The sequence below is a fragment of the Lagenorhynchus albirostris genome, chromosome 12 (genome assembly GCF_949774975.1).
Source record: "Lagenorhynchus albirostris chromosome 12, mLagAlb1.1, whole genome shotgun sequence".
NCBI classification, from domain to species: Eukaryota; Metazoa; Chordata; class Mammalia; order Artiodactyla; family Delphinidae; genus Lagenorhynchus; species Lagenorhynchus albirostris.
In genome coordinates, this window is record NC_083106.1 from 47,895,487 (window position 1) to 47,912,879 (window position 17,393).

General features: G+C 40.1%; 1 protein-coding gene across 2 annotated transcripts in view; it reads right to left on the minus strand.

The window, feature by feature from the left end:
* Window positions 1-4,328: 4,328 nt before the first annotated feature.
* RPF2 (ribosome production factor 2 homolog) overlaps window positions 4,329-17,393 on the minus strand; it is a 34,583-nt gene continuing 21,518 nt past the window's right edge. For both annotated transcript variants that reach the window (XM_060167212.1, XM_060167213.1), the window contains exons 8-10: window positions 10,224-10,326; window positions 5,265-5,409; window positions 4,329-4,513 (exon numbers count right to left, since the gene is read on the minus strand). In XM_060167212.1, the coding sequence (XP_060023195.1) occupies window positions 4,334-4,513; window positions 5,265-5,409; window positions 10,224-10,326 (428 nt within the window). In that variant the 3' untranslated portion in view covers window positions 4,329-4,333. The remainder of the gene's footprint in view (window positions 4,514-5,264; window positions 5,410-10,223; window positions 10,327-17,393) is intronic.

Below are 17,393 nucleotides of genomic sequence, written 5' to 3' on the forward strand. Positions count from 1 at the left end.
CTTCCTGGACCAGGGCTCGAACCTGTGTTCCCTACATTGGCAGATTCTTTTAACCACTGCGCCACCAGGGAAGCCCTGTCAGTTTCTTTTAAGGCCACAACTTTCGGCCCCAACACTGCACTACCTGCTGTCCCTATCTCCCACATATTCCACTTTTGAGGAGCTCCTAGCCACTTGAGCATTGTTTATTGATTTTTCAAGATTCAGTTTAATCCTTCCCCAAGGTCTCCCTATGCAAAGGAAGGTGCTGGGCATAAAACTCAGACACATTTGTGACACAGACTAGCTTTAAGTGGTGAGTCAAATGGATGGAAATGGGGCTTAAGGGGACAGCAATGAATTCTCCTGCTCTTTCCCACAGTGCCATAAACCCTAGGGCTGCCTCTGAGTGCCAAGCCAGAGGCCCTGTTGCAGGTTGTCATCTAAAGTGATATCTCTACTCAGGTCACCTTGCCATCTGCTTTGTCAGCTGACTCTGGGGAACTAGCTAAGGGATTGAGAAAATAAACTTCTCAAGTTGATGGGTGTGAATCTTCCAAGTCCATTCCAGATGCACCCGTTAAACAGGTTGTGCTCTGCCCTCCAGGAACCTCTTTCTGAGCTAACTTGCAGTGTTTGAGAAGGACAGAGGAGATCCCTGAACACAGTCTCTGCTTAAGCTCAACTCTGACTCTGGTTACAGGTCCTTTCCCCAGATCTGGCATCCAGAACCAGCACCTCTGCAGCTCTGGGTTCCAGCTTAGCCAGAGGGCATGCCTCACAGATCCAACACCTGCTACTCTGCTTCTAGCTGAGCCTGTTTTGAGCTTGAGGAATCAATCCCAATCCAGTAAAAGACTTAAAAGCTCAAGGGCTTTGATCTTTCCTTCGCAAAAGCCTTAACTGCTGAGTTCTAAAGGCTTTGCCATTTCCCTTTTTTTAACCTTCTTTCATATAGGCCTCAAGCCCACTAAGTAGCAGGTGCCTGCCCAGCGCCAGACCTTTCTCCCTGTGTTTAGAACCTATTTTCAGATGCTCAGAATGTGAAGGGTCGGGGTGGGGGGTGAGAATGCGTTGGGGAAAGGAGGAGGGAAGTTGTTTAAAGGACGCAGCAGAACAAGAACAAAATTAAAATGCATGTTGGTTATCTAGAACATGGTTGGCCATGTTCTAAAACTTTTTCCCTAAGGGTTTTGAATTGGAAAAATTGCAAAATGGCTCCAGTTCAAGCAAGGCAGTCAAACTTTCTAACATGGCCTAACATGGTCCACTTACAGGAAACTCAGTGTCATTTTCTCTGATTTTAAACTTCAACCACTCGCGTTGTTGGTATGAGAGGAAAACAACATACATTTAAAAGCAAATTAACTTTCTTCTCACAGCTGGCATAAACCTCACGCCAGCAAGCCTAATTTATCTTCTTGTTTACAGTAGTTTATTTAAAGGGATGTGAATAATAGTCTATATAATTTCATAATGTATATATATACTAGGATATATGTGCCTTTCATGCAATTATGGGATGTTTTGACCATTTCTATGATTAAAAGTGCATTAAGGACATGATAAAGACCCTGTATTTTTGCAGGCTCTTAATTTTATAATGGACAAAGTACCGATACCTGAAATTCCATTAAAAAACAAACCTTCTCTTCTTGGTCAAATTTAGCAGTGGTTTTAGTGATTTTAACTTCTTCCATTTTAAAGCTTCTGTGAATCCTTTCCTGGCCTCACCCTTGGGTAGGGGGGAGGAGAAGTGGCTAAAAATATAAATGAAAGGAAGGAGAGATCAGAAGCAGCTAGATAATCAGATAATTGAAAACTAACTTGGGGTAAGTTCTTTTTTGCCCTCTTTCTTTATTGATTTGGGTAATAACATCTCTACTTTGGATTATGTTCAATACCAAGAAAACAAATAGCAGAATTTAAGTTATTAAAAGGAATCAGATTTCATGAAATCATATAGCTTGGTATTAGTATTAGCATCCTGAAAAATAGGAAAAATACAAAGGGAACGAAAGACACCCACCAAACTGAGACAGGATCTTGAAACCGAAAAATGAGGCAGGCCACTCCATATAATCAGTGGATCAGCTTATTATAAGGCAGTTTGCTCACAGGGTGGGATAGGGTGGATGACATCCAGAAGCATCCATAACTGCCACTGGGAGAATTTTATAGTTAACCCAGGGTATGGGGGTACGTGCTTGGAAACAGGAAGTGAATTCCAAAGTCCAGATTTATGAACGGGTAACTAGTCTCATGGGCACCGGGAATACGTCAGCGAAGCTCTTCATTATTGTTTGGAGACTAACAGCACAGGGGCCACCTGGACCTAATGGTCATTAAACAACATCTATTAACTACAAAGCCCCTGACAACAGAGATTTACTACACAGTACAGCCCTAGGTAGGGTCAGCTGAAGGACGGGAGGAACTGGACAGGCCCAAGATGGCATCAGTTATGCTAACAGCCATACAGTGTGGCAGGGTCCTTCCTGTAAGTGGCTGGTGAAAAGGACCCATGGCTCTGCCTCCTGAATCTGCCTACCTTCATTATTGCTAGCTGGACCAGCCAGGGGTCACACATTGGGTAAGGGCTATGCATCCATCATTTCCTTTTTTTTTTGTCTGCGTTGGATCTTTGTTGCTGTGCACGGCTTTCTCTAGCTGTGGTCAGTGGGGGCTACTCTTCGTTGCACTGTGTGGGCTTCTCATTACAGTGGCTTCTCTTGTTGTGAAGCACGGGCTCAAGGTGCGTGGGCTTCAGTACTTGTGGCTCACACGCTGTAGAGAGCAGGCTCAGTAGTTGTGGCGCATGGGCTTAATTTCTCCGCGGCATGTGGGATCTTCCTGGACCAGGGCTCGAACCCGTGTCCCCTGCATTGGCAGACAGGTTCTTAACAATTGTGCCACCAGAGAAGTCCTGCATCCATCATTTCTGATGCCCCTTTCATGACGCCCCTTCTCCCCAACTATTGTCCATTGTCCATCTACTTGCAGATGGCAGGATATGAATCATTTTAATTTCGCCCTCTCTCCCCATTTAGACATATAATGCAAATGCCTACTTCCGATCTAAAACCGTGTAGTCTTTGGTTAAATGTATAATCAAGTAACAAGTGTAAATGAGTGATACCAGCTCCCTCTTTTTTAAGAGACTATTAGCCAGGAAAGGGCTGGGGAGAAGGAAGGCTAAGGAATGGGTTTAAAAGAGAAGGGAAAGGATAAAAAAACTAAAATTGAGGTTCTAGCTTTTAGCAAACTCACATAAATGCATGCACACATAGACATGGAGGAGCTCCTTGACATGGAAATGAAAACAATAGCATTTCTACTTTACATAACACATCATGGTTTATGTATGTTTGTACTTTTACAGCATAATTGGCTTGTGCTTGTATAAAGGAGCCTCTTTGCCAGGGACTCAGTCAAGGAAACTAAATTGTACATTTAGGGAACGCAAGTTTGCAGTATGAGAAGCAGGAAGCAGAAAGCTTTCCCCCACTTTCCTAGGCACAGGGCCAATCTTCAAGAAATTTCAAAATAAGCTGTTTGGCTTTGGCTTACTCCTACTCTGTATGCAAACACCCAGGGCCTTCATGTGACCTTTAGCTACCTACGGCTACCCAGTACCCTAAAATGTCGTGTGTCTTAACTTATCTAATCTCTCCTTTCTCACTTCAACCCTTATCAAAACTTTCTTTCTCCCAAAGAAGAGGAATAGGGCTCCTTTATTAGCAGAATCTCTTAAACTAATCAATAGTAAGGTAGCATGTCAATGATCAGGTAGTGGACATCTCAGAGATCTGTTTTAAGACACAGAGCTTAAAATTTCAAAATTAATCTCTAACTGGTAGAATTTCAGGTAAAACAACAGGAAAGTAAAAAAATAAAAGTCAGGTTATATGTATATGCTGGGAGATGGGGTCAACTTTCCAGGTAGCTCATACTGAGCATGTATACAGTTACTTTGGAGCATTGCTACTTTCCATAACTTCCTCCCTTTATCTAAAGCTTAACCCAAAATTCTCTAAAATACCAATGATTGTTCTGGAGATCCCTCCTCACTCACCCACCCAACGAGATAGGAGACTTTGTATGGGGTAGGCAGAGGGAAATGTCACATCACAGAGAGAAAACGGCATACCAGGGTGTAATGTCTCCAGTAAGAGCCTAACTTTCAACCTAATACTAGTATGTTACTGTTCACAATGTATATAATATATAATTTAGGTAAATTATCAAGTTATAAAAATATACAATAAAACCTTACAAGAAACTCTGAAATAACTGATGCTTGATAAGTCTAAGTAAAGACTACAATAAAAATGCAGTTACTGGCTATATTCCATCAATCCTTTTTAATTCTCTTTGATTTTTTCTCCTGGTGTTCTGCTTTCCTTTCTGCAGGTCGCTTCTTCAACCCCTTCATTTTCCTGGTTTGTAGTTTGCTTAGGTCTTGCTTCTGCATATGAATTCTTCCATAAGTTGTACCAAAAGTATCATGAGAGACATTTTTCTTCTTCTTTGGCTATGAAACAAGAATATATTATATTTAGTTGGGTCTACTACCATGAACTGGTAAAAATCTAGTGTACAACAACTATCGTATCAACAATCTCCATTAGTGAGCACACCTTTAATGATATAGAGTCTATAGCCCTACAGCCCTTTCTCCTCCAACTTAGGTATAAACAGATCACTCAGAGCTTGTTAAAATGCCAATTCTAATTCAGTAGGACTCCGGTGGGATCTGCAAATTCAGCATTTCTAACAATTCTCAGGTAAACTGTCAGACCATACTTTGAGAAGCAACACAACAGACTAATCACTGCCATGCACTGAGAGAATTTCCTGTGTTTAGCTTAAGGATTATAACTATCATTTCAATCTTTATTGGCATTCCAGAGATGCCATGTCTACTTGCTTTTTAAAACCATTCAAAAGTCAAAACACATTTTTATGCAAGTATGGGTTACACATACTATGCTTGAAATTACATTTTCACAATGCCTAAAATGAGCCCCATTTTTGCTGAAAACTGGCAGTCTTGACTACTAGGAAGCTCTCAGCAACACCTGATGCCTGGTTTCTACAATTTTATTATCAATTATGGTTGGCTTATTTGCTTCTTCCTCCTTTCTTTGGCTCTGAGAGTCTAATTTTATCTATTTTATTGACCTCTTTATGTATGCTCTTCAATATAATATGCCACAAATCCTTTTTTGGAAAGAAGAATGGAATATACAAATAAACATGGCACCAAGCTACAAGCCATGTACCTTGAGGGCTTTGGGCATTTTCATAGATAACTTATAAAGGTCATCTGATGCTAGGTGTGTCCTCCTCAGAACCAGATCCAATGAGGGTCCCATCTCCTCCAATTCAATCCGAGGTGTTCTGCAGCCAGATTTCTTCAACAGCAACCTTTATGAAATAGCAAAAAAGAAATGTTGCTTTGACTTTGATAAAAGTCCCGCCGCCCTCCCCACAAATATTTTTGTTCTAGAAGATTACAGTTCCATAAAATATCATAAAATGTTTAGAAAGGCTAAGCTTAGAGACTTCCCTGGCAGTCCAGTGGTTAAGGCTCTGCGCTCCCAATGCAGGGGGAATGGGTTTTATCCCTAGTCAGGGAACTAATATCCCAGATACCACATAGCATGGCCAAAAAGATTAAAAAAAAAAAGGAAAGGCTAAGCTTAATACTTTATATATTTAGACCAAGTGTTTTCTTTTTATTTTTTTTAAATAAATTTATTTATTTTATTTATTTATTTTTGGCTGCACTGGGCCTTCGTTGCTGCTTGCGGGCTTTCTCTAGTTGCAGCAAGCAGGGGCTACTCTTTGTTGCGCTGCGTGGCTTCTCATTGCGGTGGCTTCTCTTGTTTCGGAGCACAGGCTCCAGGTGCATGGGCTTCAGTAGTTGTGGCATGTGGGCTCAATAGTTGTGGCTCGCAGGCTCAGTAGCCGTGGTGCATGGGCTTAGTTGCTCTGCGGCATGTGGGATCTTCCCGCACCAGGGCTCGAACCCGTGTCCCCTGCATTGGCAGGCGGATTCTTAACCACTGAACCACCAGGGAAGCCCCAAGACCAAGTATTTTCTTTAGTCTACTTATTTTCAAAATAAAACATAAGAGTATGCAATACTGTTGAGAAACAGCAGGTGATATAGTTCTAAGAAGTGAAGTGGAATCCTTTTATTTGACTTCTTCATCTTACGCAAGATTTACATGATTATAAAAAAATCTTAATTGGGTTTTTGAAACATTATATTACATGATTGATTAACAAATTCTTATTTCTCTAAGACCTATTCAGAATCAACTTTTGTCCATAGCATAGACATTTACTGATCTCTATAGATTGGAATGAACTTAATATAACAAAACCACAACTTTCTAGATACCATATGTCCAAATAGCTCTGGATTTGAAAGCATATGAAGGATACAATGGGGAGGAAGGGAGAGTCACAAATTCTTTTTTTGTGAGAGATACAACAAGAACTGCTCAAAGACCTGAAGGTTTTTTGAGTTAAAAGACTCAATTTGTTACTGTGGCCAGATCTCCATACAGGGGAAAAAAAGGACTAAATAATAATGTTTTTAAAAGATCAGCCTTGGGCTTCCCTGGTGGCACAGTGGTTGAAAATCTGCCTGCTAATGCAGGTCACACGGGTTCGAGCCCCGGTCTGGGAAGATCCCATATGCCACGGAGCAACTAAGCCCGTGAGCCACAACTACTGAGCCTGCGCGTCTGGAGCCTGTGCTCCACAACAAGAGAGGCCGCGAGAGTGAGAGGCCCGCACACCGCGATGAAGAGTGGCCCCCGCTTGCCACAACTAGAGAAAGCCCTCGCACAGAAAGTTAAGAACTATTGCCCAGAACCTTTACACCCATGTAAATCTCCATTTCAGATCTTAACCTCAAGCTTTGTTTGTTTTGTTTCCTTATAAGCTCTAAATCAAAAGTGACATTCGGGCTTCCCTGGTGGCGCAGTGGTTGAGAGTCCACCTGCCGATGCAAGGGGCGCAGGTTCGTGCCCTGGACCGGAAGGATCCCACGTGCCGCAGAGCGGCTGGGCCTGTGAGCCATGGCCGCTGGGCCTGCGTGTCCGGAGACTGTGCTTGCCTATTTCTTGAGAAAGACTGGCATTACCACTCTTGTTTAAATTGCAATTTCCTTATTTTTCTCCCTTCCATATCCCTCTCTTCTGTTGACATTCTGTTTTCATTACTTAACTCCTTGCCTAGAATGTTGTGTTTGCTTTTTAAGGTACGCTAATACTTCCTGTTTTGCATATTTCTCCCCATAAAACCTACCCAATGCCATGGCAAAGGCATACGTGGCAGTTACTAAAGATCTTCAGTTTCATATTAATAGCTCTGGCCCTAAAGTGAATAAAATTCTCCAAGGAATTAATTATTATAGGATATACAGGAAGGTGCCAGTAACACTATGATTTATTTCCCCCAAACAGGAAAGGTCAAAGGTTCTATTAATGTAATTCCATGCTCAGAGTTCCTTTCATACAAGAAGCTCAAAACCATTTTATAAGCCTTACTGATCTTCACAAATTAATAAGCGTCAATATTAACTACCTTTAACCAACTGCCTAAGGGCTGGTTGGAAGAGGGCAGGACACCCAAGAGCAGCCTGTGAGAATGCCTGAGGAGCCACAGTAGGTCAGACACACTTCTATGGCACATTCCCACCTCTATTTGCACCCCTCTCCCTCTCATAAAGGAGAATTATCCGTCTCAGAGGGACCTCAGAATTACCTATATGATATTACTACACTTTGCAAAGGAAAAACAGGGGCCCTGAGAAGTGACTTGCCCACGTCATGTGGCAAAGCCTGGCAAAGAGCCAGGTCACTAGGCTCAGAGGTGATGCTCATTCCCGGGACCACCTCTTCCTTCCTCTCCCAAGCAGAGCACAGCCCTTGGAGGCTAAGCTAATCCACATCTAGGGATTTTCCCCAGTAGCAGCTTGCTCTCAATCACACTGTCCACTTTCTATTTCAAATCAATAGCTAGCAGGTATTACAGGATATAGATATGAAAAGCTGGGATTAAAATTTTACACTAGAAAAAAAAAAAAAAATTTTACACTAGGGGGGCTTCCCTAGTGGCGCAGTGGTTGAGAGTCCGCCTGCCGATGCAGGGGACACGGGTTCGTGCCCCGGTCCGTGAAGATCCCACATGCCGTGGAGCAGCTGGACCCGTGAGCCATGGCAGCTGAGCCTGCGCGTCTGGAGCCTGTGCTCCGCAAGGGGAGAGGCCACAACACTGAGAGGCCCGCGTACAGCAAAAAAAAAAAAAAAAAAATTTTACAATAGGGTTTCTGATCTTAAAAATTCAGATCCTGGGACTTCCCTGGTGGTCCGGTGGTTAAGAACCTGCCTTCCAATGCAGGGGACGTAGGTTCAATCCCTGGTCAGGGGAACTAAGATCCCACATGCCACAGGGCAACTAAGCCCTGTCACAACTACTAAGCCCATGGGCCTCAACTAGAGAGCCCATGTGCCACAAACTACAGAGCCCAAGCACTCTGGAGCCCATGCAAAACTAGCGAAGCCTGCGTGCTGCAACTGAAAGATCCTGCATGGTGCAAAGAAGACCCTGAGTGCCGCAGCTAAGTCCCAATGCAGCCAAAAATAAATACATAAATAAATAAAATAATTTCGTAAAAATTTCAAATCTTTTTTTTTCATTATGGCAGATGCCATGCTAACCTAACAGTGATTCCAGCAATTACATACTTCTTAAAGTAAGTGGACGGATGAATATGTGTAGTTACACTGCCAATTTATCCTTGTTCTTAAGACTGATTTGCTAATTTTCTGTCCATTTTGCTTTATTTCTCTGTATTTTCTTTCTTTCTTTACAAATTTATCTTTCTTTTCACTAAATACAAGTTCTGATACAAGAGAATACTTCCTTTGAAATTGTTCACCATGAGTTTTAGATTATTATTATTCATTTCTCATTCTCAAAGACTTTTATCTTTATTTTTTAGCTCCTTTGTATCCCAGGGTCTCCTTGTTTAACATAAGTTTTCAAAAAGATTTTTTTTTATGTTAGTGATTTTTCATCTTTTATCTCTTGCTCTATAAATAGGAGTCACCTACTTCATAATATTCTTAGCTGCCCGAAAATCAAGTTTGGAAATGAAAACAACAGATTATAGGGACTTTCAATCTCAACTAGTTAAAAATGATTATAAAATCCTTTGCCTGTTATTATTTAAATGAGAAAAAAATAGAAAAATAGAAATGGTGGTACCACTCATGTGGTGAAAAGAACCGAGCATCTCTGACTCCATACAGTTGAGACAAAGATGGACATTACTAACAAAAAAGAGGTGATTACTTAGTTCATTTGGATGTTCACTGGACACAAGCTGGTCAACCATGTATTCCATTATGATAAAAAAACAAAATTAAAACCATGGATGAAATGCTGAAGTCCACGAATGGTTGCACAAACGGCACCACTGCAGGAAGACACTGTCAACACTGGGCTGCCGGCGCTCAGGCCGCACTGCCACGCCACAGCGCGAAGCAGATGTCAGGCTGAATTCAATGTACCAAGGGAGGCAGTTAGTGGGAGTCAATGTATTCTCTAGGAAAGTGTGTGCTCCATCAATCAGCGCTAACACTTTATTTTAAATAAGGGAAAAAACAAGTCATGCTTACCTCAAAAGGCAGTTGCAGCACGTCATTAAGGTTTTTATGAAAACAGAATGTGCTTGTTAGGATTTATATTTATATTGTGGTGGGGGTATGGGTAGAGGCCTGGGCTGGAGAAAGAAGGTAAAATGAATCTAGTCACTGAATCTTATTACTTTCAGACTCCATTTTTTAGACTCAGGACTTTGAGATTTGCTTTGGCTGGGCTAAGACTTGTGGCTTGGCGCTCTAAATTTAGTCAAGAAAAACAGGGAGATACTGCATAAAAGTATGGCAAGTTAGGACTGAATAAGCGTTCTAAGCTCAGAGGGAGTGTACTGTTTGATGCCCCAGCGCCCTGGAAAAGCAGGGTTTCCGGGAGGCAGAAGTTAGCAGGGGAGTGACAGACCTGAGGATCAGCACAGAGCTACTTTGTCACTGCTATTCTGAAAACTCTCCAAATAAACTTTTGGCCAGACACCAATTCTAAGTCTGAGCTCTATAAAACAGTCACACTAAAATGCTAACCCTGAGGATTAACAAAAACATGCTAAGAAATGCACTTACTTATAGCTTCGAAAGTAAATCTTCCCATTCAGTGCAGTGAAGTGCAGAACATACTCTAAACCAGCCAGACGGACATTTGATACTGTGGGGCCTCTGAAGAAATCTAAAAGCACACATCAGGTTGTTTGGGGAAAAAAAAAAAGATTAATTAAGATTAATTAAAAGATCAATTAAAAATAATTAAAATTAATTAAAATAATTAATTAAAAATTTTAAAAGATTAATTAAGATTAATTAAAAGACTAATTAAAATTAATTAACTTTAATTAATTAAAATCTTAATTAAAATCTTAATTAAAAGACTAATTAAGATTAATTGTTACAAATCAGCTGCACTCTAAACGCAACTCTCTGTATCTCATCTAAAAAGCAGCACAAAAACTCATGCCTGAAAAATCTGATGGTCCCGCCTCTCTACCATTTAATCTCATGACTGTATTTCTGTTTAATTCACTGAGCCATGTAATTTTTCAGTTTTGCAGTTCTCCCTCTAAGCCAATGCTCAGCACCAGAGTATAACAGGTTTATTGTGAACAGTAATTTTTTAGAAAATGTAAAACAAGGTATACAATTTTAATCAACTAAGACAGACAGGTTAAGATGGCAAAAGTCTATAAAAATGGCTGTTCAAACTTTGACTATTAAATTGAACTAGTGTTTGTCATATGGCAGACGCCAACAAACAAGAAAATTCTAACAAGGTATCTCAATTATATGAGCAAAGAAAAGCTATCTAGTGTCAAAGCCAGAAAAGAACCATCAAGATCAATGAGTAGACTGTTTTCCCACAGAGTGGTAATAATACCCAAGTGGCACATATGAGATAATTTTAAATGATACACAGGCAGATATAATCTACAATGCATTATTTATGTTATCATACACCATTTTGCACTGAGAGTAGGGACATAGGGTTTCCTTTTAAAAAGAGGAGTCAGGGGCTTCCCTGGTGGCGCAGTGGTTGAGAGTCCGCCCGCCAATGCAGGGGACACGGGTTCGTGCCCCGGTCCGGGAAGATCCCACATGCCGCGGAGCGGCTGGGTGAGCCTGTGCGTCCGGAGCCTGTGCTCTGCAACGGGAGAGGCCACGGCGGTGAGAGGCCCACGTACCGCAAAAAAAATAAATAAAAATAAAAAATAAAAAGAGGAGTCAATTTACAGAAAAATCTCCAGTGAACAATGCTATGGATACTACACAGACATGGCTAACGTTATGAAGGTGGCACATGAATGAAAAGAGTTTGGAAAACAGCAAACAAGTTTGGTCACCTCATTTTTACAGATAAAAAGACTGAACTTGGGGGGAGGCTAAATGGGAACACATGAATAACATCTAGCTAAGAAAAAGTTAGGCATAAAAGGGTCATCCAAATTAATTACTTAGGAAGAGGTGCCCTAAGACAGGTGATGTCATAAACAGGAAATATCTCATTCTGTCCCAATCTGTAGCCACTCAGCACTTGCTTCCCTCCTCCCATTAGCTCATAAGATGGGAATTATCTCCATGTGCATGGACATATACATCTTTTACAGTTTGCTTTTTCCTTCTTACAGATAACTAAAAGAAAATCACATCACTAACATACATAAAGCAGACGTTAAGTGTGCATACTCCTGTACACACCACCCTTCCTTACTACCACAAATAAAAATCCCTTGGGGGTACTTTTATAAACCAAATATGTACGTTTTCAAGGTATTTTGATCTAAAAATTGATTTTAATTAATGAAGAACTTTCCCATAGTTTTGCCAAAACCTGACTCTCCTTCAGTGACCAAGTTAATAAAGCCCCACTCACGGTTGTGGCAGCATTATTGAAGTCAGAGTCATTCTGGGGAACAAGATATGTACATTCCAGTCTCCCCTGAAACAGTTTTTGTAATGCAAACCTTATAGGCATGTGCTTTTTCCATAAGCTTTTAAGAAAGAAAAAAAAAAACAAAAAAAGAATGAAATGAGGTAGAAAGTTTTAAGAACATTGACCCTTACCTCACACCATATACAAAAATTAACTCAAAATGGATCATAAACCTAAATGTAAGATCTAAAGTTATAAGACTTCAAAAAAATATTTATAAGAGAAAAAAATCTTTGCAATCTTGGGATAAGCAAAGGTTTCTTAAACAAAACACTGTATGAACAACCATTAAAGAAAAAAATTGGATAAAGTACACTTCACAAAAATTTAAAATTTCTGCTCTTTAAAAGACATCACTGTTTGCAGATTACATGATACTATACACAGAAAATCCTAAATATGCCACCAAAAAACTACTAGAGTTCATCAATGAATACAGTAAAGTTGCAGGATATAAAATTAATACACAGAAATTTGTTGCATTTCTATACACTAACAGCACACTGTCAGAGAAATACCTAGGAATAAACCTACCTAGGGAGTTAAAAGACCTATACTTGGAAACCTGTAAGACATGGATAAAAGAAATTGAAGACAACACAAACACATGGAAAGATATACTGCGTTCATGGATTGGAAGAATTAATATTGTTAAAATGACCATAATACTCTATAGATTCAATGCAACCCCTATCAAAATACCAATGCCATAGAACTAGAATAATTTTAAAATGTGTATGGAAACACAAAAGACCCAAATAGTCAAAACAATCTTGAGAAAAAACAGAGCTGGAGGAATCATGCTCCCTGACTTCAGACAGACAGAAAAACAGTTACATGGATCAATGGAACAGAATAGAGAGCCCAGAAATAAACTCACATACTTAAGGTCAATTAATCTATGACAAAGGAAGCAAGCATATACAATGTTGAAAAATCTCTTTGGTAAATGGTGCTGGGAAAACTGGACAGCTACACGTAAAAGAATGAAATCAGAACATTTTCTCACACAATATATAAAAATAAACTCAAAATGCATTAAAGATCTAAATGTAAGACCAGAAACTACAAAACTCCTAGAAGAAAACATAGGCAGAACACTCTTTGACATAAATCGTAGCAATATTTTTTTTTGAACCTGTCTCCTAAGGCAAAGGAAACACAAGCAAAAATAAACAAATGGGACCTACTTAAACCTAAAAGCAGAAGACCTGACTAGACATTTTTCCAAAGAACACATACTGATGGCCAACAGGCACATGAAAAGATGATCAACACTGCTAATCATCAGAAAAATGCTAATCAAAAGCACAATGAAATATCACCTTACACCAGTCAGAATGGCTATCATCAAAAAGACCACTAATAACAAATGTTAGTGAGGATGTAGAGAAAATGGAGTCCTTGTAGGAATGTAAGTTCTACAGGCACTGAGGAAAACAATATAGAGGTTCCTAAAAAACTAAAAATAAAACTATCATATCCAGCAATTCCACTCCTGGGTACATATCCAAAGAAAACAACACACTAATTTGAAAGGATACATGTACTACCTCAATGTTCACAGCAGCATTATTTACAATAGCCAAGATATGGAAGCAACCTAAGTGTCCATACACACACACGCACACACATGCACACACACATACATACAATGAAATACTACTCAGCCATCAAAAGAATGAAATTTTGCCATTTGCAGCAACATGGATGGACTTGGAGAGCATCATGCTAAGTGAAATTAGAGGAAGACAATGTATGATATCACTTGTATGTGGAATCTAAAAAATACAACAAACTAGTGCACATAACAAAAAGGAAGCTGACTCACAGATATAGAGAACCAGTGGTTACCAGTAGGGAGAGGGAAAGGCGAGGGGCAAGAGAGGGACACGGGCTTAAAGGTACAAACTACTATGCATAAAATAAATAAGCTACAAGGATATACTGTACAGCACAGGGAATATAGCCAACAATTTATAATAACTGTAAGTGTAGCATAATCTTTAAAAATTGTGAATTGGGCTTCCCTGGTGGCGCAGTGGTTGAGAGTCTGCCTGCCGATGCAGGGGACACAGGTTCGTGCCCCGGTCTGGGAAGATCCCGCATGCCACGGAGCGGCTGGGCCCGTGAGCCATGGCAGCTGAGCCTGCGCGTCCGGAGCCTGTGCTCCGCAACGGGAGAGGCCACAACAGTGAGAGGCCCACGTACAGCAAACAAAAAAAAAAAAAAAAAAAAAAAAAATTGTGAATCACTATGTTGTACACCTGAAACTTACATAATATTATAAATCAGCTATATCTCGATAAAAATTTTTTTTTTTAAAAAAGACATCATTAAAAACAAAAAGGCAAGGGACTTCCCTGGTGGTGCAGTGGTTAAAGACTCCGTGCTTCCACTGCAGGGGGAGCGAGTTCAATCCCTGGTTGGGGAACTAAGATCCCACATGCTGCATGGTGTGGCCAATAAATAAATACATAAATCAATAAAACAAAAAGGCAAGCCACAGTCAGGAGAGAATATTCAAAGATATATGTCAGACAGACAAAAGACTCTCTCTCTCTCTCTCTCTCTCTCTCACACACACACACACACACACACACACACACACACACACTCTTCCACATTAGTACCCAATAAAAAGACAAATAACCAAATAAAAAAATCAGGCAAAGATCTGAACACACACTTTACCAAAGATATACAAATGGCCAATAAGCACATGAAAAGATGTTCAACCTTATAAGTCACCAGAAAATGCAAATTAAAACTGCAACACTACCACTCCTTTATTTTGTAGATTTGACTTTGGAAACATATTACTGTCAGTATTCAACACCTATTAGAGTAACTAAAATTAAAAAGAACGTCCTACCAAGTATTGACAAGGAGATGGAGCCCCTACAGTTAGTGGGAATGCAAAATAGTGCAACCATGTTAAACAGTTTGGCAGTTTCTTAAAAATGTTTAACATAGGGCTTCCCTGGTGGCACAGTGGTTGAGAATCTGCCTGCCAATGCAGGGGACACGGGTTCGAGCCCTGGTCTGGGAGGATCCCACATGCCACGGAGCAGCTGGGCCCATGAGCCACAACTATTGAGCCCGTGCGTCTGGAGCCTGTGCTCCGCAACAAGAGAGGCCACGACAGTGAGAGGCCCACGCAAAAAAAAAAAATGTTTAACATACGCTATTCAAATGATCCAACCATTTTATTCCTAGGTATTCACCCAAAGGAAATAAAAACATAGGTCCTCACAAAAATTTGTATATAAATGTTCATAGCAGTTCTACTGGTAATAATTAAAAGCTGGAATCAATCTAAATGTCCATCAACAGATGAAGGTATAAACAAACTGCAGAATAGCTATAAATGCTCAGTTATAAAAAGAAATGGAGGATTGATACATACAACAACATGAATGAATCTCAAAACAAACTGAGTGAAAGAAGTCAGGCCAAGAAAAGTACATACTCTATGATTCCATTTACCTAAATTCTGGAAAATGCAAAAATGACAGAAAGCAGATCAATGTTTGCTTAGAATAGAGAAAAATAATGGATTACCAAAGGGCACAGGGAAATTCTGGGGGGTGGTGGAAAGGTTCTATATCTTGATTGCAGTGGTGTTTTTAGAGGTATATAAATATGTCAAAATCCATTAAATTTTAAAACTTTAAATATGTGCATTTGGACTTCCCTGGTGGCGCAATGGTTAAGAATCCATCTGCCAATGCAGGGTTCGATCCCTGGTGCAGGAAGATCCCACATGCCGCGGAGCAACTAAGCCTGTGCGCCACAACTACTGAGCCTGTGCACTAGAGCCCGCATGCCACAACTACTGCAGCCCGCGCGCCTAGAGCCCATGATCCGCAACAAGAGAAGCCACCGCCTGCGCACCGCATTGAAGAGTAGGCCCCACTTGCTACAACTAGAGAAAGCCCGTGCGCAGCAACAAAAACCCAATGCAGCCAAAAAATAAAACTTTAAAAAAAAGAATTAAAAAAAGAATTTAAAAATAAATACGTGCACTTGATTGTATGTAAATCATACCCCCAAAAATAATTTATAATGAAAAAACTTAATAAAGTTATCCCTAAAAATTGAAAACAAAATGAAATGAACCTGTGTATTGGGCTGAAGGCATAATCATACAGAAAAGGACTGTTTCAAATGACTTCAAAACACAGTAATTTGACCATATTCCTAATAGGATATATAGACATACAGAACTGCAAAAAAAAAAAACCACACACACAAAAGAAACCAAACACCATTCAGCTGCACTCAATATTCATACTACCAGTAGTAATAACAGTATTTTATTCTGAGACTGTTGTATGTGTAGTACAGTATAAAGTAAATGCATCATTATGTTGGAGTCATTGAGAACCTGGATTTTTGTCATGGATGAAAGAAGGTATGTACGTGTACATATCCTTCTGTCCTAAATTTGAGTTAGAAGTTTCAGTATGAACTCAGGATATATTTTATCTTAACAAATAAATCTCATAGTTCTGTCCACTGAAAAAGCCTAGAAACAATGACCAACCCAGAAATACTCCCTAGCACACAAAATGTGATTTCTAAAATAATCTCACTTAAAAAAAACCCAGGATCCTTACAGAAATAGCTGATTCCAGGACTGGAGCAATTAAAGTACAAGAGGAGTCTAAAACATCAAGGGGGTGATGGATTAAAATGTGTTGAAACTCAGAGCACTGTCAAAAAGGCTGACCCTAAACTGGGCAGGAATGATGGTTGAGGTAAAAAGGAAGATATTATGAGAATAGGGATAAGGAGAAAAACCTGGTTAAACAGAAATAAGGGGGTAGCAGATAAATTGGTTATAATTAGAAAGAAAGCCCCAGTTTGGACATTTTTTCAATGGATCAATTCCAAGCAAAAATAACACCTTTAGTGTGACTGTGTCCATGAGTAAAAACACTGGGAAAGGGCACAGGAGGATGACCAGGGTGTTGACGGGAAAGACTGGGGGATGTGGAGTCAGAGAATGGATAAGATCCTGATTCTGACACTTACTAACTCTTCACTCTGGACATCAGTGAACTGGTCTCAATTTCTTCATCCACAACATGGGAATAATATTACCATAATGAACTGAATGTTTGTTTAACCTCTAGTGTGACTATATTTGGAAATAAGGCTTCTAAGGAAGTACTTAAGGTTAAATGAGGTATGTCATAAGGGTAGGGTCTGCTCCCATAGGATTAGAGTCCATATAAGAAGAGACACCAGAAAACTTAAACCCCTCTTTCCTCTGTCTATCTCCCTCCTTCCCTTCCTCCCCAAGG